The sequence below is a fragment of the Apiospora aurea genome (assembly GCF_038362705.1).
Source record: "Apiospora aurea strain CBS 24483 chromosome Unknown utg000004l_segment0_segment0, whole genome shotgun sequence".
Classification (NCBI taxonomy): domain Eukaryota; kingdom Fungi; phylum Ascomycota; class Sordariomycetes; order Amphisphaeriales; family Apiosporaceae; genus Apiospora; species Apiospora aurea.
Genome location: NW_027117391.1, coordinates 5,472,759 through 5,492,389, shown reverse-complemented (window position 1 = coordinate 5,492,389; position 19,631 = coordinate 5,472,759). Strand labels below are relative to the sequence as shown.

Here is a 19,631-nt window from a genome sequence, read left to right as displayed (position 1 = left end):
CCAACCCAAGCTATTAGAACAGTATTCTTTTGGTGAACCCTGCGACATTACTTGGAACTTCGTCGTGGCATCTAGATAATCCTCCAGTATCCAGGCTCCAGGTCGCAATATTGAAGGTTACCAGCGCCCTTTGATAGCAACCATAGTACCATTGATGGTAAAATCAATAACGATATTATTCTCTACGTAAGAGAGCATATAGTCTCTCCAAAAGAAACAAGGTGACGCGACCAGTTGTGCCCAACTGCTTACCCACACCCTGAGGCCATGTCCAGAATCCCAATCACCCACATTCACGATACCCCCAAGTTATTTCTATTTATCCGTTGAACCGCGCCCCAGCTATACCGTGGAAGCTGAGAGTCTTAGAGGTTACATTAGCTCTCGGATCCCAGTGCAAGTGTCTGGAACGATGGAATTCGTCCCCCTCCGTCCCCCAATCCGAGATGGGTCAATAAAAGTTCATGCCGGCGCATGGCGACCCCTCAATGCACTATCAGACGAGATAATACGTTCAGATGACATGCCCAAGTGGCATATTGCAGAATTCCTCGGCCGTAGTCTCTGAAATAGCACTATCATGTGCCCTGAACTCCGGAACCATCCCCAAGGAACAGAAGATTGCACCATTGTGCATGGCAGTGGGGCAACGGAACGCATTTTTGGAATTATTGAGGAACTATGTCATTGGAATATGACAGTTACTGGATGGAATTTTATACAATATCTATGCCGGCCCGTTTTCGTTGACTCATTAAAGAAGTCGCTGGATCGCAGCCGCCCTACAAGTCGGTGTTATTACCAAAGTCAAAGACCATTAAGATCAAACGATGGTTCAATCTTGCCTGAAGCGGGAAGTTGTCAGACTGGTCTCATCTTTTGTTGTGCCAGCAGGCCATATTGCACGACGTTCTAGCACTGGCCAAACTTACCCCTTTTTGGCCACAAACGTAGCGATAGGTAGCAACCTCTTCGTTCTCAATTGCCAAAAAAAATATATATATTCGAAGGCCTCGGATGAATTGACGGGACATATTCAATTAGAAGTAGCTCAGAACCTAGGAACTGTTTAGGTTTCCTCAAAACTAGGCTCCTGCTTTTGATATGATTCAACGCCCATCTGGTCGGCCACGCGTGAATGTTTAGTACCCTTCGTCTGAACCCTTTCTCCGGTGACTTGAGTGACTGAAAACCTCCATGAATCCAAGTGACTCAGTATTTCTATTAATTACTAGCTGGCACTCCGAAGACCTTACATTCAATTGCACTCCCGGCACATAAAATAATCTTTTCTGTCACAGTTCTTCCTTCAACCACGAACCCTCCTCCAACCACCCGTTCTTCTTCACCCACATTCTCTTCTTCGACTGCCAAATTTCCTTCAAGCACAAAATATCCCAAGGAGGCATTTCCATCTTGTTTCGACTACTCCGGCCCCTCAACTGTAAGTTCGCTGTCGTCAATGATACCACTTCTTGTCAGAAGTACTAACAAGTTCAGTCACAGTATCCTCTTCGACAAGTCAGACACAATGGCCAGCTCCAGTCGTCGTGCTGAGAATGAGAGCGAGGCTTCCACAGCTTCAGTAACTTCGGTTACGAACTCTCTTCGTGAGATGGTGGCACGATCGCTTCGGGTTGCTGGCGACTTGTCGGGCCTGACATTCTTGGATGAAACCAGCCTCAAGAAGTACGGTCCTGAGCAGGTTTTGTCGCGTATGCTCTCGACCAAGTCATACATCTCGACATCATCTTCGCAAGCTGCACGCAACCAAGCTGCACATGATGGCGAGCTTGTTCTTCGTGCTGCTCGTGAAGTTGGCAAGGGCCAATGCGGTACTGTATATGCCATGACTGGTACTCAGTATGTTCTGAAGATGCCCAATGATGGCAAGGTGAACGAACTCTTTGAGGATTGCTGCATTCACAAGGAGATTGAGGAAGCATTCAGTGATCTTGAGATCTCCCTCCGACCTGAGGTCAACATTCCTGCATTTGGCGAATGGATTCACCCATCGAACGATCAATTCTGGAACTCCTATCTTCAGTATCTCCCAGCCAACACCCCCAAGAGCTATGGGCTGCTCTCCTCTCGTATCCTTCCTCTGCCAGAGCCTGTTCGTGAGGCAATCTGGACCCAGTTCGCTCCCCAAAAGATACGCGACGGAGCTGCCAAGCAGCGAGAACTTGCGGAGCCGAAGAACAAAGACTGTCTTGTGCGAGTCTACCTGGGTAGACGTATTCAGCGAACTGAGAGCCCAAACTTCAAGCTCCGGAACTTCGAACTCTCTGTCAACGAGATGGAGTATCTTCGCCTCGACACGAAGATGTATGCTGACACAATGGGCCGTACTCTGGCGTTTCTTCACTGGAAGGTGGGCGTTGATGCGAACGACGTTGAGTTTGTCCTGGGAAGTACTCCCATGATCAAGCCTGCTGCTCGAGCTGCCGAATACCGTGCTAGAGGCAAGGACGGCGCAAGATTCATTGGCCAGGGGCTTGACTTTACTCACCGAGCGGTTCGACTTTGGTTGCTTGACTTCAATCAATGCAAGAGGTTTCCCGGCACTGCTGCGGGCTTGAAGCAGCTTGTCGACGGGTTCTACTGGAACGATCCCTACTACCCACGACCCGGTGCGAAGGAAACTAAAGATCAGCAGCTGTGGATCACATTCAAGGAGGCATACCTGGAGATGAGCGGATGTGTCAGTACAAGCAAGGGCAAGGCTGAGCCTTTCATCAAGGCGGTAGAGGTTCGATCGAAGAGTCAAGTTGGTACGTTGTTCTAAGAACGGGCAGCACGGATTGACGTTACGGGATATGGGCTTTGTGTTCTCTGCAATGAGTTCTCTGCGATGACTTTACAACTTGATGACTTAAGAACTAGTATTCAATGAAGTATTGCGTTTCCTTTCTACGTACTTTCCATTGCCATGCCACGCCTTGCCTTCCTAAGCCAAGCCCATCTTCTCGTGATCACATGTTCTCCCAAAGCATCTTGTTAAAGTTGTTGTTGTTCGGCCACATCGCCGGGCCCGGCATGGGGCACGTCTCGGGCTGCGGCTTGGCCCAGCTGTCGTACTGGAAGAAGGCCTGGTCGCGCTTGTAGACGCCGGGGATCCTGAACGTGTTGGCGGGCTGGGCGCCCGTGTAGCTGCTCTCGATCTGGAGGTGGGCGCACTGCAGGAAGAACTCGCGGCCCTTGTAGGGCTGGTGCGTGGCGATGTGCTCGATGCGCAGCAGGTACTGGCCCGCGGGGATCTCGGCGGGCAGCGCGAACGTGAACTGCTTCTGGCCCCACGACAGCCACGCCTTGTCCTCGGTAGAGCCGTCCCGGTGGCCCAGCTGGTACACCTTGAACCACTCGCCCGAGCCGTCGTAGTCACGGACGTCGCCGGGGGCTTTGGACATGTAGATCTGTTGGGTATTGTCAGCAACGTTTCATCTATGCGAGCAGAAGGGGTTAGAAAGGGGTTAGGATAAAGACGTACCTGAAGAGGCCCCGGGTGCTGGATCTCGGCCTGGACGTTGGTGGCGAACCCCACCACGTCCTTGCCGGCGACGACCTTGGCCGTCTTGGGCTGGGTGCGGTGGTTCTCGGAGCCCTTGTTGCAGCGCAGGTCGTTGCTGCCGAGGAAGCGGCCGTCGTCCCACGAGGGCATGTAGCCGTTGTCGTGCTCGCGCACGTACTCGTGCGCGCCCGTCACCTGGTTGTTGATGATGAGGTGGGGGAAGTGGTAGTGCGCCAGCGTCAGGGCCGGCGTCAGGGCCGCGAGGGCGAGGACCGAGAGGTTCTTCATGGTGGGTGGTGATTAGATGTGTAAAAGCTTGGGGGCGTTTGTAGCGAAGGTAAAAAAGGGGGTAAGAAGGAACGAATGGCGTGGCGCAGCTGTGAGGGTATCACAGGTCTGTGGGGGATCAGAAAGTAGGATGAGATGGGGAAGGGACGAAAGTAAGTTTCAACCTGACGAGACTGGGACCTTTATGTCTCTATGAGCATCGCCATTGCTTCGCTTGCAGCTTGGTATACGATGTCGTTTATTGCCAAGCCCAACACCGTCCGATCGTGGGGCCCAAGTTGCAATGCTGCCAAGACCAGCAACACTAAAAATGGACGGTGATCCCTACAATCCTTGACTCCGCATCCATTCGGGCAAGCATCGCCCCAATTCGGTTCTGTTTCTCTCGAGGAACTCAGAAAGGGGAAATGTGTTGTCCGGTTGTGATTAGCGAGACTCGGTGAGCAAGTGCCGATGATTGAGTGTATCTTGCCCGATTGGCGACCCCAGATTGCCCGTTTTATGGATGCGTTGTCACCACGCTCGCGTCTGTCTTGTTCCATCTCGGACCGCCCGTCCTCTGAGAAGTCCTCAAGTCGTTGTCCACTACTTTCATCTTTCCGTGTCGATATCTCGGGCAACCCCAGAGAAGAATGTTCTCGATCTCCGTGACAGCCGGTCTGGAAGCGCCATCGCTTTACCAGCCGCTCTCGAGATTTACCCGACTGCGCATGACCCATTGACGAAAGGTTCATCCTCGAATGTTGCAGTCGTTTGGAACCCATGGTAGCATTATATAGTCGCAGTGATGTTATTGCATCCTGTCTATACGTGGCATTGAATTGTCCCGTTCATCGCCGGCCGGCGTGGGAGCGTGGTTAATATCAGCACCTCGGATAAATTGCAGGAGAGCTTGGACGGCGCAGGACGGTACGTGATGAAACAGCGTTGGCAGCGGAGGACGTCTTTCTCGGGGATTTGATTAGACGGGCATGGGGCGCTGGGCTGGTGGGGAGTGTAGTTTTGGCGGGATGCGACGCTGTCAGATCCCAGCAGGGAGGATCGATATGTGAGATGGCATATCCTGGCGTTCGCCCAGATTCGGAGTGTTTTTTTTTCATGCATGGTGCATGTACCAGGTGCCAGGGCGAGCAGGGCAACTCGAGTCGCGCCCGAAGATTTCCAAGTCCCCGACGACGATCGGGCGATCAATGATCCATGATCAACGCTTGGGTTTGCCATCAAGTTGAGACGAACTGGGGAGGTTCTACTATTATTGACACGCTATCCAGCCTTTTGTTTCGGGGATGTGATGATAGGGTAACAGCAATCCATTCAACACGGCGATTTGATTAAGGGCTACACATGACCGTTTCGAGAGTCACCTTACTCGCTCAGAGTGCATGCATTCACAACACCCATTCGCCTTGGCAGAAAATTATGGCGTGACTCAAGTTCGACTTGCATCATGCAAGTCTCATCCAGCTCAATTGTCAGATGGCGCACATAGAAGATATCGAGACATACATAGCTCGCAAATTGTATGTTGACGAATAACAGCCATTTGCGAGTATCTAAAACGGTCGCATGCTCTCGGTAGGTTCCACCGCAATAAAAATAGTCGAGAACTTGGGCGTAAAACTGTCGTACAGCGCCCAGTAGTCCTTGTCCTTCGCGTACACCTCTTCCGGGACCTTCATCCTCCTTATCTCGCAGTGACCCTTTAGACCTGCCGCCCGCGCCGCTTCGATTATGATGCTCTTCCGGAGATGGTACGTCTTCATGGTGAAGGCCGGGTCGACATGGGCGCGCGTCTCCATGACGTAGCCGTCGCCCGAGGCGAGCCGCTCCGTATATTCGGTCTCGAGCCCGAAGAGTCGCCGGTTTCCTTCGAATACGGGACGTCGCTGCCGCACGAACGCGTCGAGGTCTTCTTGGGGTTCCTCGCCCACGCCAAAGGAGTGCCCGCTCGGCTTGAGGTTGGCGCGGATTCCCCGGTACATCTGCGCCAGCTCCTCCCGCGAGGAGGCGTAGTTGAGTAGCCAGACCCCGGTTACCATGTCGTACTCGCCGCCATCGATGATGCCGAGGTCCAGGACGTCGCCGACCTGGTACTGGAGGCGTCCGTCGGCGCCTTGGCCGCTCTGCTCCGCCTTGGCCCGCGCCACCTCGATCATGTTCGGGCTGATGTCGACGCCGGTCACCGAGGCGGCGCCCCCACTCGAGCAGCTTCTCGCTGTAGAAGCCGGTGCCGCATGCGAGATCCAGGACCCTTGATTTGCCGCTTGCGAGGAGCTCGACAGCATACTTGCGGAAATTGGCTGTCTCTACTTCTTTGATGATGGGGAGAGATTTGATGGCTTCATACTGTGCCCCAATGGCGTCGTATTGGGATGGCTTGATGTTTTCGGTCGGCATGCTGAGTTGTACTTGTCGGATGCCTGGATTCGTGTCTTTGGAGACGCTTATGTTCCCTGGGCAATGTGTAAGCCAATGTTGACCGACTTGCAAATAATCAAGATTGAGTTCAAGTGTCGTTGATTTTAACTACTCAAAGGGCCCAAGGGCTTGGAAATGTTGCATCATTACATGTTAGACTTTACCCTGAGCGACTAGCAGGATGCAGCAAACCTTCAGCTCGCATGCTTTATGACTTCGGATGCCCCGCAACCTGGAGATAGACTTCACAGATTGGCTGTGCTTACTTCGCATTTGGCCCGTCCTGCTGACGACCAGCTGCAATCAACTGACAAGACTGACAAGAACGTGATCTTCATATACCCCCTATTTGAGCCAAGGCCCCCTTGCTTTCAACCGCTTCTTATTTTGGCCCGCGTATGCATACCGCCATGCTGAAGCGGCCCGATAGTTACTTGTTTGTAATATGAGTCCCAGATCAATGTAGCTGGTGACCACAGCGAACAACGACCACGCCTCTCTCACTTGGTGAGATGGTTTACTATTACCGCCGTTCTCGCCTTCAGGTAGGACCGGGTCCAGAGCGGCCGCTGACCAGCCCGCAGCACGGGATAGGGCTCTTGCGACAGCAGGAGCGGTGTCAACGAGGACTTCCAGACCAGGTGCTCCGCGCGACGGGTCCGATAGATGACGGCCAGGAGGAACAGGCACGCGGCCACCACCAGGCCGGCCGGCAGCGAGATCCAAGCCCAGCGCACCGTGATCACGAGAACGTCGTCCAGAACTGGGACGGCCGTCACGGTTGCGTTGGGCCCGCCAAGCATGCGGTAGGAAAGGGCGGCGGAGAGATTCGCCACCGTCGCGGGGACGTCGGGGCTCTGGAACAGAGGGGTGGCGGGCGAGTCGAGCACTTGGCCTTGGAGCGTGGAGATTAAGCTTTTCTCCAGGATCATGTTAAGTGTTGCTACGTTGTCGATGGTCATGCCGTACGTCCTGTTGTAGGAAAACGCCGGGTCCGGCACGGTGAACCTCATCATGTCTTCGCCCTGGAGCATATCCTCCAGCCGAGTGATGTTGTTCATCGGGTATGCTTGCATGAGGCCAGGGTGGATCGTTTCATGGGTGACGTACCAGTCCGCATACTCTATAGCGCACAATTTGATCGTGCACTCGTGGATTCGCGTGCGGTCTCTCAACGTGAGGGATGTGACCGGGACCTGGAGTATCCCAAATTCGAGTAACACCTCGTTAAGTCTGGGGCTTTCTGTTGCGGAAGAAGATCCCGTCATATCCAGTGACGACGTATCGTCGCCTACATGGAGCTGGATCGCTTGGAGTTGAAAGCCACCGGGCGTAGTAAAGTTGCAGTGCTCATGGCCAGGGTACTGAGGGTCCACGGCTGGTATAGTGCAGTTTCCCTCGGAGAGTGCAGTGACATCTTTGCATTCGCTGGTGACGCCTATCGACGAAAACGAGGGATATCGGCAGACGGATCCGGGACAAGTTAAATCTGGCAGATGAGGTTCGTCATAGAGTGATAGCTTCACAGTCTTCTGTATTTGAGCTATCGCACCATAATCCCATTCGTAGGCGAACTGTGACGTACTGAGCTCGGAAAACACCCCGCTTGCGGCGATCAACTTCGTCTCGAAGCTGAGGATCTGCTGTGCGAAAGAGTCTGCCGCAATGGCCGCCAAGAATATGATACATCCGAGGTACGGCAGCAAGGACTTGGTCGGCCTCTTGCAGAAGAATTGAAACGAGCCCAGTGGTCCTCTGCTGGCATTATCGAACTCCTGGAGTTTTGTCAGTCTGTACGCCTGTCAGCTCCCGATCGCTCTCGGCAACATCATCAAGTGGCTCAGGGCTTTGCATGCCTATCCGCCTTTTCAGATTCGAGAAGGTGCAGCCATTTCAACTGGCTGATGCACTCGGACACCGGTTGAATGAGGCACGCTTTCGACGCGGTAGATAGGACGGAGATGAAGGCGTTGGGCGACACGGCCAAGTACCACGACGAGAGCGGTTGGTCCTGTATGCGGGAGAGCAGGATCACTATTCCCAGCAGGCATAGTACCGAGAAAAGAGAGCTTCCGATCTCTAGCCACCAGTCCGCCCGGGAGCACTCACGGGAGCAAGCGCGACGGTGTTTCCGGGTCTCTCGTTTGCTTTCAGTAGTGGACTTGGTTGGTTGCTCTATCAGAGGCTCCATTGCGACTGGAAGAATGGCGGTTTGGTTGTAGAGAAGGTTATAACTACGCAAGTGCCTCTTTAAAGTCCGAATCCTGCCACCCAACCGGCAATGTCACCACATAGCCTTAATGATGCAGTGCTACGCCCGCGGTTGCTCGAGTGTTTCGGGAGGACCTGTGGCGCGGACGACTTCCACTTGCTGCTTCCGATTGGACAGCGAATATGCAAAAGCAGGGAACGGCAGTTGGTTCGAGTGTTGACAAGCCACCCCATCAGAAGACTAAGGCAAAAGCCTGACATGGCTTCTGTAACAGAGCTGTCTTGGCACCCTTTCTTAGATGGCGGACTGGCCAGTTTAGCAGGGTGCAAATGAAACCCTCTGATAGATAGTGGAAGTGATCATCAAGGCTCGCATGGTTCTATATATACACCAAAAGTCCCATTGCCAACAGGGATGGGGCTGTGCGTACGAGTTGATCGTTGTCCGGGTTACAATTGCGCATTTATCCGGTCGCACTGCAGGCCAACATGCCAGCAAACAGCTAAATTTAGATATGTTCATACCATAACCAGTAGGAACGCTCGAAGTTCAACGGCTGCCACTATTTCGTTTGATACCTCCGGTTACGTAAGTCCTAGTATTCATCATCATCATCCTCCTCCTCCTCTTCCTCCCTTTCCTCATCATGAAAGTACTTTCGACCTGGCGACACTCTCTTATATCCACACATGCCGCTAACGAAGCCGAGTTCGAGGTCGTTGCGGCATTCCGGAAGGACCCTACCGGTGTCGGTTTCTTGGCATGTTGGGTACAACGCTTGCCGCCAATATTCGCACCCCAGCATTCTCTCGAAAATGGTGGTACCAATGGAGCGCACACTGCCTCCTTCTTCCAAGAATGCCTCCAGGGTCGGCTGCCGTTTGTCCGGTACCAGGCCGAGGATGTTGTTTTCGTTGGGGACCATGCCCTTCTTGAGACATTGGACAAACAGGCCCGTCAACATGTGACGTCCTTCTTCGAACCAATCATCCTCGTCCCACCCCAGCGTTACCTCTACATCACGTTGTTGGAGGGCTCCTTGTTTGAGTATGCGCTTCATCCTTGGGCTCAGGAATCCGCCGATGCACCGCCCGCAGGTGCAACCATACGTGAGTCGCAGAGCATGGCGGATGGCATCTGCTTCCGGGTGGATCGTACGAGCCTGCGTATCGGTTGCGGAAGATATCTGGGATATCTCCTCCCGCGAGAGCTGGGTCAGGTCGAACACCCCCGTGCCCCCAGAGAGGAACCCCACGCAGGCAATGGTGGATTGGTCGAACCCCTTGAAGCGGTCTGACGCCACTTCAACCATCTCGATGTAGACTGACCTGGTCCTCAGCAGCTCCATGCTGGATCGTAAGGCTTCGAGTGGGGTGTCCCCATTTCGGTTTCGTGCAGCTGCCAAGTCGGGACATCGAGCGACGAGGTACTTGATGATATCCAAGTTACCTTTCATCGCAGCCTCGTGAAGCACAGTGTTGCCTTCATGGTCCGTAGCAAACCATCGCTCGTCCTCGGCAGTTTCAGGTAAGACTCTCCCCAGCCGACGCAGGTCCTCGGGATCGGGTGTCGGGGCGCTGAGTACTTGGTACATGGCCCCCTCGACTTGTACAGAGATAGCGGTGTAAAGTCCGGTGTCTTGCGGCGGGTCCCATTCTTGCGAGGCATCCAACTGTCGGGACGGGTGTCCTTCTTCGTCCGTAAAGGCGAACCAGAAAGATGTCCCTATCCTGCGGAATCCCAAGGACCGCCAGAACCGCCTCGAGGTCGCCAAATGTCGCTTGTATTCGTCTTCCTCACCTTCAGCCACCTCTTGGGTAGGAACGCCAGGGCGCACCATAGCAACATACTTCTTCTGTCCGGCATCCTCTCGGACGTGGTCGAGAACAGCTTGGGCAAGTTTTGTGCCCACGCCACGGCGGCGGGCTCGAGGTTCCACAACGAGCTTTTCGAACAACAAGATGTCGCCAACGTCTAGCTCACGGCCCCAAACGCCGCTGCCTTGTCTGAAGCCGGGCTCGATGTACTTGCGGCTTACGCGTCCATACCGGTCAAACAAACCGAAGGCAAGGTCGCAGGACTCCTGGGACGCCTCTTCCATATCCTGCCAGAACGAATCCCTAATGTGGTCGCGTTTGATGAGTTTGGCATCACACCTTGCAATCTGGGCACCATCCTCGGAACCGGTCGCCCTGATTTCCTTCAACCATGGCAACTCCACATCGCCCTCGCTGCGACAAGTCAGTCTCCGGATTTCTTGGCATGAGATGAATAGACGATACGCACCTCTTGAGCGAGACGGTGAGATTTGGTAGAGATTCCTGATCTCTCTCAGGCATGGCGAGCAGAAAGCCGAGAAGCTGGTGGGACTGCTGATACAATAGACAACGTGTCTCAAGCTTTGTACTTGGAGAAGGTGGTAAATCGTAAGGAAAAGAGAGCAAATAAACGACTACACTGTTTGATCGAACGATTCTGCATTCATATACCCGGTTAGTCACGTGGGTACCCCTCTTCACCGGAGGCACGGTTTTTCCATCCTCCCAAAAGTAGAACAGAAACAAAGTTTATAATACGGCGCACCTTATGCAAGCACCTGCCTCAGCAAATCTTACACCTGGCCATCCATGTTTCAGCCAGAAATATGAGGTAGTGAGTTACTACACGCTGATTATTATTGTAGTGGTTTAATACTTTGGCCAATGAGGGGCGAGAGAGCAAGGATTTAATACTTACTCGTTTCTGGTGGGCTATATTAGAAGGGTCATTTTCCCTACGCATTCTCCGGCCGCCATGAAGGTTTTTGCTAGTCTATGAACGTCGTAAATTTTGAATTGTTATTAGGGTATAATACCTCTTTTTCAAGTCGATATGTGTCGGGTTTGCTCGGGTTTGAGTCACTGGCTTTTACTGACCTGCGCTGGTATGAGTCGAAAGGTAAAAGAATAAAAAAAAGGAAGCAGTCGTTAATTTGCATATTTGTTAAAAGAAACTCGGAGCATGACACATCCAAAATATGACTAATAAGCACCTAGAAAAGAAAGCCATGAGTTTTACCTCCAAGGGACCGGATGCTACGAAGTTAGCAGAGATGCTGTGCGAGTGGCTAAAACACGTTGCTAGTGTTTCGGTTCCTTATTTGTTTGACCATGAGTACTTCTTCTCTAGAGGGGCTCTGGTGAGAACGAGCAAAACGTGGCTAAAAGAAATAGAAGAAACCTAAAGGAAGGTATGACGCACGAAGTTATAGTAGAATGTAAATATACCTAATATTCTATCTCCCAGGCAATAATAATAAAGATATTTAAATGTTCCCCCTTTTTAGCGGGAGCTTAACCTTACCCCTTTTTAGCGGTAGTAATGGCCCGCCACCTGTGTGACAGCCGAATTATCGCTTTCTACCAGCTGTCAGATGAACTTATTTTTGATCACGTGGAGTAAGCTAAACCATATGTTGAGCCTGCAAATCGACGTCATCTCCTGGCGCGTGGCAGTATAAGCAGAGCGGCACAGCAACAACGCACGGGAGATGCTCAAATGCCGTTGACCACCCCACGCCGCTTGCCACTATGATACAAGACAGTGAGTTGTCGATCGAGCGTAACGAGCTCATGACAGTGCATCAGCACTGCCCGGACAGACCCTATCTCGAATTGACGGTGCCCGACAACGCCGTCTCTGTAACTTTCATCCAATACAATGTATGCTCACGTGACCAAGGTACCTACCATAACGCCGTTTTCTTCATCGATATCTATATAATCCTCTAGTTCATTGGATACTGACCTCCTCAGGCTGGGCTGACCCTGACGGGGTAAACCGGTCCTCGACCTGGTTCGACGCCGCGGTCCGCCGGCCGCCCAACCGCAGCTCCCTGCCCAATTTCACCCTGTTCCTCAACAAGCGCGGCGTCCCCGAGTTCCACCCCCACGAGCTCCGCTGGGAAGAGAAGTCGACACTGGCCAAGCGGAACTGGCTGGCGGCTCTCCTCCCGGGGGACGTGATCCAGATTATCCCCCGGGCCAAGTTCCAGGCCTGGGTCAACATTGTCCGCGAGGCCCGGATGACCATAGGGTATCAGTTCGACGACAGCAGTGCATCTCTTTCGGTATTGCAGGGACTTGGTCGGGGCAACAAGAGACTGCATAGCCAAAGCCTCAAGAGTACGCAGGACCGGATCCGAGTTCTGCTGCTACAACCGGCCGAGAATCATGATGACCCCTTGTTTTGTTCTCTCCATCACTTAAGCCTGGGGCAGAATGAAGAGTTCGAGCCGCTCTCGTATTGTTGGGGCGACGCCGGTAAGATGGAAAGTGTCACCATCGACGCAGAGCCCGTTGGAGGGTCGTCCCTACGTATCCCGGTGGCGCAGTCAATCGTCGAAGCGTTGAGGCAACTGCGGCTTCCGGACAAGCCCCGTCGGCTTTGGATTGACCAGCTCTGCATCAACCAGGATGACAGAGATGAGAAAACACAGCAGGTCGGGCTGATGTCCAGAGTCTACTCGGAAGCGTCGACGGTACATATTTGGCTAGGTCTAGCCGACCGTGCAACTGCAGCGGCACTTGCGGTGGTGCGCGATATCTACAACTACGACAGAGAGACCTTTTGCATAGGAGGGGAGGGGTGTGGATGTACGGGCACGCGACATACCGTCCGTTTGCAGGACTTGAAGAAACGGTCGAAGAACCGCAGAGGCTCCAGAAACTCGTACGAGGGCCTGGAGGACATCTTCAAACTGCACCTCAAGACATGGCCAGCGGAGGTGCGCCAGTCGGCGAGCGGGCTCAAGGGTGCGCCCAACCTATCTCAGCTACTGTCCTGCTTGTTTTCCAACCCCTGGTTTCGCCGCGTGTGGGTGATCCAGGAAGCACTCTGTCCCTCACAAGCAGTGGTACGCTGCGGATCCGATATCGTGCCCTGGGACGAAGTACTCCACGCCAACCACGTACTCTCCAGCGTCGAGTTTGCGGCTTCTCGCCCCTACAATCTGGCGCCCGCCGTCACCATGCCTTCGGTCTGGAACGTTCTGCGCGAGAGCATGCGAGAGAATCGTCAGTCGCCCGAGTGTGTCGCCTGCTCCGACGGGCGGATGTGCCTTCTGTGCGTGTTCCTCCACGGCCTGAGCCTGCAAGCCACGGTTCCGCAGGATAAGCTCTTCGCACTTTTGCCGTTCGGTCGGGAGACCGGTATGTTTAGGGAGGACGACACAAAACACGTACCACACCCCCTGAAACCAGACTACGCAACCCCGGTCGGTGCCGTCATGGCCGACTTCACGCGGTGGTGGATTTCCAAGTACTGCAGCCTGGACATCCTGTCCTGGACGCACTGTCAGCCAGGGCGCACGTGGAGGCGCACATCGCACGACTCTTGTCGACCAGAGCTCACATCGCCAACTTGGGCACTGGGAGTCGACGGGAAACACACCTGGGGCGAAGCGGCCCTACTGAACGAACATCGCTACTCCGCGACGGGTGATTCGATGCCGGATCTTGAACTGATAACTCAGCCCCATGATCGACTGCGACTGAAGTTAACAGGTTACCAAATCTGCGAGATCCAGGAGATAACCTCTCTTGCTCTAGACAACCACATCCCCGCCACCTCATTCAAGAACGCCAATAAAAGGACCAACAGCAACCCCAAGGCCAGAGACCGAGGCCAGCCCCAGCCACCGCAGGACGACGACGTAATGACCAAGCAGGCCGCCTCGCTCCTCCGGGCCTTCGACCGCACCTTCGACCCGGCCGGCACCTTCAAGTTCTGGAACTCGTGGTGGCCGCAGTCCGACCGCCCCCACGACCACCGCCCGCGCGAGCGGATCCTGCACCGCCTGCTGGAGCCGGGCATCGGCCCGTTCGCCGACCACGTCGCCGCCCACACGCGCTACTACCAGCAGCGGCCGGCGGGCCAGTAAGCCTACAGCTTCGAGGCGCTGTCGAGCGACGCGTCGGCGCCGCTGGTGCGGTGCTCGGCGGGCGTGGGATGTCCTGCCTGCCTCGATCCTTTCTTCTTCGTCGGGTCCGACGGCGGAAAGACGAAGGGGTTGTGCCCTTGGCCTGCCAGGGTGGGCGACGTCATCGTGCTGTTGAGCGGTGGGAAGGTACCGTACCTCCTGCGCCCGATGCCGCACGAAGGCACAGTAGACCAGGCGCAAGAGACGCTCCAAGCCAACTTGTCAGACACTGCGGCGGGGGCTTCTGCTTCTTCCAGTGACACGAGGACTCATGAACGACAGCAGGACAACCGGAAGTGTTACCAGTTCGTCGGCGAATGCTTTGTCGTGGGCGCCATGTCGGGCAGGTACTACGAGAAGCAGACGAGGGAAGGGAGGGAGCTTGGCGTATTCACCCTCGTATAGAGCGCATTGTGCAGTCTCTAGGTACGGATCCATACATGGAGACTACCACGGCGACCGGGGATTGCTGGCGACGGGGGGCTGATGGCGGCGTGGGGAGGGAGAGCTGGAGGAGGGGCGGGAGGGTGTTGGCATTAACGATGGACAGCTGGTGACGGGGGAAAGGGGCTGACGACGGAAGATTGCGGACATAGACGAGGGAAGGGGCAGTTGGCAGTAGGCAGCAGGCTGCCATCGACGAGGATCTTCTACCACCAAGCTCGAAGCGCTGAATATTTTTCATAATTGAACTGAGTATCTGGTTGCCACAGGCCCTCCGAGCGCCTTATCAGCTCTTGTCGATTCCGAGCACCTGTCAGGATCCATATGTGGGCTGATAGTAGGTCATTCTATTATCTATATTCCCCAACGTCCACAGAGCTTAGAGCTGCCTGCTGCGCTAATGGAAGGTGCGATAGAGCGAGGTTTGAGCGATATCATCGGTCCATCTTGTGATCTCTGCCAATCCGCTACCACCAGACAGTGCCGTGGCCGCGTTAGCGATCCTCGTCGACCTACTGAAAGTTACACTGGAAAGCGGCATGAGATCCTGGTTAATATGACGCAATCAGCCCGTCCTACTATCCTATCAGAGGCAGTTGCCGCAGCTGCGCCCGCCGCCAAGAAGCTGAGGTCGACCCTGGAAGCCTCGCCCCCAAGACCCTCGCCCCGAGAAGCCCCCGCCCCCGTGTACGCATCTGCGCCCTCATATCATTGATCCAGGGGATTGTTTCAAACATACGATTTCACCAGACGATTACTCAAGCGATCGACAACAGGTCTTGCGAAAAACAGTAAGCACCTTTATATTTGGGCTCGTACAATTAATATAAGGCTGAAGACCATATGTCCGTCGATATAGGTGGTTGTTTTCATTAGGCCTCGCTTACTATGTTGTGTTATTTTTAGATAGTGTATGTGGTTCGTCGTAATTCCGCCCCTAGCCCCTTTATCAGGTACAGCCTTGAGACTCAGGGGCACTCATACATGAAAATGTATATATAAATGGGCGGGCTTGCCTGTGTTCAAAGTCTGAAGTTGCATCGAATTCCACACATCAGCTCAAGCATTATTGATCAGTTCTGAATATCGAATTAGCAATCACGCATCCATATCAACAGTTACTCAGTCAAAATGGCTCGCTTCAACTTTCAAACCCTCTCCCTGAAGAATGTCTTGCTCCTCGCAGCGGCCATTGCCCCGGTTGTGAATGCAGCCGGATTGGTCCGCCGTGATCCACCCAAGGCCTTACCCGGCTGCGCAACGGAGGCAGACAAGCGCTTCCAGCCTGGTAAGCACCACTCAATTCCACAGAGGCCCTTGAGACAAGCTAAGTAACCAACTGACGCACCCCCTCCCATCGCAGTCATGGACTTCGACAAGGACGGCTGCTACAACAGCCCCGCCGTCGACGCCAACGGCAACATCGCGACCGGCCTCAAGTGCGGCGGCGACAAGAACGGCCACTGCCGCGACAAGTCGGACCTGGACAACAACAACGTGTACTCGCGGGCGCGGTGCAACAACGGCTGGTGCGCCCACATGTACGCCTACTACTTCGAGAAGGACCAGTCCGTCCACGGGTCGTGCGGCGTGGGCCACAAGCACGACTGGGAGCACGTGACGGTGTGGGCGCGCGAGGGGGCCGACAGCGCCTCGTACGTCGCCGTCTCGCAGCACAGGGGGTGGCAGGTCAAGGACGCCGCCGACGTGCGCTTCGACGGCTCGCACCCCAAGATCGTCTACCAGCAGGACGGCGGGCTGACCCACGACTTCCGCTTTGCCAACGAGGGCGACGACAAGGTCGAGAATCACAATGGGCAGTGGTTTGTAAGTGTTCCCTCGATCGCTCTTGCAGCAGATGCACCAAAGGTATTTTCAATGATGCTGACTCCTCCCAGACCGGCGCACTCCTCAGCTGGAACGGCCTCTCCGATACAGTCCGCACTGCTCTCGTCAACGGTGATTACGGCGATGCCTATCTCAACCTCAAGGACGACAGTGGCTTCAGCAACAAGCTTAAGGACGCGAAAGGCGGCAAGGACATCCCACTCGATGTCTCTTCGGACAATGCGAACTCGCCCGGGACTCCTCAATGCTAAGGTAGTCCAGAAGGTTGATGTTTTCTCTGTGTAAGCCCGAGGGAGACATGATATGTGGGTTGTAAGCCGGTAGACAAGAGGTGACCGGTGCGTACGAAATTTGAGGATTACCTGTATCCAGAGGAAAGAAACGCGTTTGATGAGAGCGTTGATTCTATGGATGTTGACACGACCCGGCAGAGTCCAGCTGTCACATTTCTGAACAACCTTGCTTTGGGCGACACTGTAGCGTTTATTCGCAGTTCGGGGCATTGGTGGCAGCCTCAGCCTAATCCTTGTTAAAACGGTTGACCACGACTTCTACAGATGCGTACCAACATTACAAGTTAAAGCGCGAAGGCGGTGTTCTGGAGGCCGGATTCGGCAAGAGCGGGATCCCGTTTTCTGGTATATTGTATAATTTCAAAGGGCCGCTGACCGTCTCCTCGGTAGTGTCAGCGTCTTTGTTCTCCCTCCCCCTTTGTAACTTATAGCACAATGGGAGCCTCGACCGCACCCGTAGTGGAAAGAGATCCTCTTACTTACGCTTCTAATCATCATGTACGGATAACGAGAATAGTCTCCTCATTACCAATGTGGCAGTACCTTATTTTTACTCGCCACTAGATTCCTTGCACTTGACTAAAGTGGCTATTCCCTCCTGACGAGACCCAGTTCAAGCAGCGAAAGCGAAGCCGAGCGCAGATGGGATTTCGTTCCTTCTTTGGATTAACCAAAAAGAAGAAAGAGAAGCGTAAAAAGCGGCGAGGAGGCCGTAGCAGCTCCGACGACGATGAAGAATGGCGGACGCAGGACCCCTACATGCCATCGGTCGTCCGGGCCCATGTCACGAGGCATTTCCGGGACCGCGGCGACTACCGGTTTAGTCGGCTCCTGGGCGTGGGCGGGTACGGAATGATCGCCCTCCTCGAGAATCCTAACAAGAACCCCCGACGCGGTTGGTTCTCAAGCGGGCCCTGAGAAAAGACATGGTGGACGAAATCCGAGACGAAATCACTTCGTTAAAGGTAAGAAAGAAAGGAAAAAGAAGAAAAGGAAACTCAATAGCAGTATAACTAACGGATTTTCTATCTCTTTACGTTGTATAGCGTTTTAGAGGGTCGGCGCACATTGTCCAGATGGTGAGCTTCCGTGACCGCGACGCCGACGAAACCTCGTCCGACGGCACGCTCCCGGGACCGTACATCGTCCTGGATTACTTGGAGAACGGGACGTTTCAGGACTTTCTGGAACGGGTCGTCAAGGCGAAGGCACGGCCTCCGAACCGTGTACTTTGGTCCATTTTGTTGTGCTGTACGTCGTCTGCCTCTACCGCCCACCCCCGTCATCCCGCTGTCACTACTTATATACTTATTCGTTTTCGGCAATGAATTTTAGTCATCCGGGCTTGTGTCGGTCTCACGTGGCCTAGCAGAGGAGTACAGGGCCAAAGGGAACGGCTCGAAGAAACTTCGGCTGTGCGCGGGCCTACCGCCGCCATTGCCCACAACGATCTACACATGAAGAACGGCAAGAGTTCCCCTCTCCCCCTCCGGCAGAGACCATATGTTTCGAGTGAACGATAGAAACTGCAGCCCGTCTACTAACACTCGAATTAATGTGCAGTCATGTTTGGAAGCCTGCAGCCGGACGTGGAGGAGCACTCGTTGGTCCCCCTGTGCAAGATTATCGACTTCGGGGCCGCCCAGTCCACAGAGCTGTATCCGACCGCCGGTGTTGCGCCGAGTATATGGCAAGGCCATCCTTCTAACACGGAAAGCCTAGCAAGGGTGAGTTGCAATGGAGCCTTTTCTTCCCATCACTCACAGGCTGTCTTTCTTCGTCATGTTGTTGTTTGGGACTTTTCCTGACAGTATTTCTCTCTTCTTGTTCCTCTCGGGCAACAGATGTTACTGCGACTGATTGTCGGGACAACCATTCTCCCACCCAAGACCACGGCCGTCATGTCCAACGGCGTCGAGACGAACGCCGCCCCATTGTGGGCGCGAGGCGAGTACCAGCGCTACCCCTGGCTCGACGAGCGGCTGCGGGTCATCGTCGGCAGCTTAATGACCCCCGACTACCGCTACCGCCCGACCCTTGAGAGTCTCCTCCGAGGCACGACCCAGGTCCTCAGCGGTCTCAGCTCGCGCAGCTTTCCTCAAGCAATGCAGCAAAATGAGACCACCCGGGCGGTCAGGGCATTCGTACAGCGCTTCCTCTTAGATGCGCAGGACGACTAGACTCGCATACCGGTATACACTTTGGCGGTTGGGTGGCGTATAATAAAATAACCGCTAGAGGTATTAGGATATATATGGATATAATGTTTTTAATACATGGTATATAACCGTGTGATACTAAATATTAGAGGGGGTGGATTACACGCCCGAGTTATGACCATGACAAAAAGCAACTTTCGTAACGTAGATGGGCAGATTGCGCTGACCAGAGGACATGTAGGAAGAGAGCAACTGAACCATAGTGGTGTTGACCAACTCACCAACCCCGTGATATGCTCTTGGCCACTTAAGGCGGTACCTTACCTTCTAGTGGTAAAGATTAGCGATGGCATCTGTGTTCCAAGTTGTGATCTGCTCATGGGTTCGGTATCGGCAAACGGCCCCTCCGCTGCCAAGGCGCCATTTCCCGATGCGACTTGTCTCTAAAGAAAGATGCCGACAAGCAGAGCCGCGCGTCGACACCACAATAACCGACCAC

General features: G+C 54.2%; 9 protein-coding genes across 9 annotated transcripts; 5 read left to right on the top strand and 4 right to left on the bottom strand.

Annotated features, from left to right (window-relative positions):
* Positions 1 to 1,531: 1,531 nt before the first annotated feature.
* PG986_006486 (uncharacterized protein) lies at positions 1,532 to 2,788 on the top strand (the record flags this gene model as incomplete). The annotated part of the gene is made up of 1 exon (XM_066842708.1): positions 1,532 to 2,788. The coding sequence occupies one exon, from the start codon at positions 1,532 to 1,534 to the stop codon at positions 2,786 to 2,788; it is 1,257 nt and encodes a 418-aa protein (XP_066702570.1).
* A 187-nt stretch (positions 2,789 to 2,975) lies between these two features.
* Positions 2,976 to 3,799, bottom strand: PG986_006485 (glycosyl hydrolase family 61-domain-containing protein; the record flags this gene model as incomplete). The annotated part of the gene is made up of 2 exons (XM_066842707.1): positions 2,976 to 3,416; positions 3,491 to 3,799. The coding sequence occupies 2 exons, from the start codon at positions 3,797 to 3,799 to the stop codon at positions 2,976 to 2,978; spliced, it is 750 nt and encodes a 249-aa protein (XP_066702569.1).
* A 1,553-nt stretch (positions 3,800 to 5,352) lies between these two features.
* PG986_006484 (S-adenosyl-L-methionine-dependent methyltransferase) lies at positions 5,353 to 6,084 on the bottom strand (the record flags this gene model as incomplete). Its single annotated transcript, XM_066842706.1, has 1 exon — positions 5,353 to 6,084. One exon carries the CDS (start codon positions 6,082 to 6,084, stop codon positions 5,353 to 5,355), a length of 732 nt encoding a protein of 243 aa, XP_066702568.1.
* A 633-nt stretch (positions 6,085 to 6,717) lies between these two features.
* Positions 6,718 to 8,408, bottom strand: PG986_006483 (uncharacterized protein; the record flags this gene model as incomplete). The annotated part of the gene is made up of 2 exons (XM_066842705.1): positions 6,718 to 7,992; positions 8,136 to 8,408. 2 exons carry the CDS (start codon positions 8,406 to 8,408, stop codon positions 6,718 to 6,720), a joined length of 1,548 nt encoding a protein of 515 aa, XP_066702567.1.
* A 616-nt stretch (positions 8,409 to 9,024) lies between these two features.
* On the bottom strand, positions 9,025 to 10,768 carry PG986_006482 (uncharacterized protein; the record flags this gene model as incomplete). The annotated part of the gene is made up of 2 exons (XM_066842704.1): positions 9,025 to 10,660; positions 10,716 to 10,768. The coding sequence occupies 2 exons, from the start codon at positions 10,766 to 10,768 to the stop codon at positions 9,025 to 9,027; spliced, it is 1,689 nt and encodes a 562-aa protein (XP_066702566.1).
* A 1,230-nt stretch (positions 10,769 to 11,998) lies between these two features.
* On the top strand, positions 11,999 to 14,793 carry PG986_006481 (HET-domain-containing protein; the record flags this gene model as incomplete). Its single annotated transcript, XM_066842703.1, has 3 exons — positions 11,999 to 12,011; positions 12,224 to 14,345; positions 14,499 to 14,793. The coding sequence occupies 3 exons, from the start codon at positions 11,999 to 12,001 to the stop codon at positions 14,791 to 14,793; spliced, it is 2,430 nt and encodes an 809-aa protein (XP_066702565.1).
* Positions 14,794 to 15,963: 1,170 nt separating this feature from the next.
* On the top strand, positions 15,964 to 16,931 carry PG986_006480 (uncharacterized protein; the record flags this gene model as incomplete). Its single annotated transcript, XM_066842702.1, has 3 exons — positions 15,964 to 16,120; positions 16,196 to 16,659; positions 16,731 to 16,931. 3 exons carry the CDS (start codon positions 15,964 to 15,966, stop codon positions 16,929 to 16,931), a joined length of 822 nt encoding a protein of 273 aa, XP_066702564.1.
* A 684-nt stretch (positions 16,932 to 17,615) lies between these two features.
* PG986_006479 (uncharacterized protein) lies at positions 17,616 to 17,891 on the top strand (the record flags this gene model as incomplete). The annotated part of the gene is made up of 1 exon (XM_066842701.1): positions 17,616 to 17,891. One exon carries the CDS (start codon positions 17,616 to 17,618, stop codon positions 17,889 to 17,891), a length of 276 nt encoding a protein of 91 aa, XP_066702563.1.
* Positions 17,892 to 17,899: 8 nt separating this feature from the next.
* Positions 17,900 to 19,153, top strand: PG986_006478 (kinase-like domain-containing protein; the record flags this gene model as incomplete). Its single annotated transcript, XM_066842700.1, has 5 exons — positions 17,900 to 17,938; positions 18,020 to 18,224; positions 18,309 to 18,485; positions 18,537 to 18,700; positions 18,785 to 19,153. 5 exons carry the CDS (start codon positions 17,900 to 17,902, stop codon positions 19,151 to 19,153), a joined length of 954 nt encoding a protein of 317 aa, XP_066702562.1.
* Positions 19,154 to 19,631: the final 478 nt, after the last annotated feature.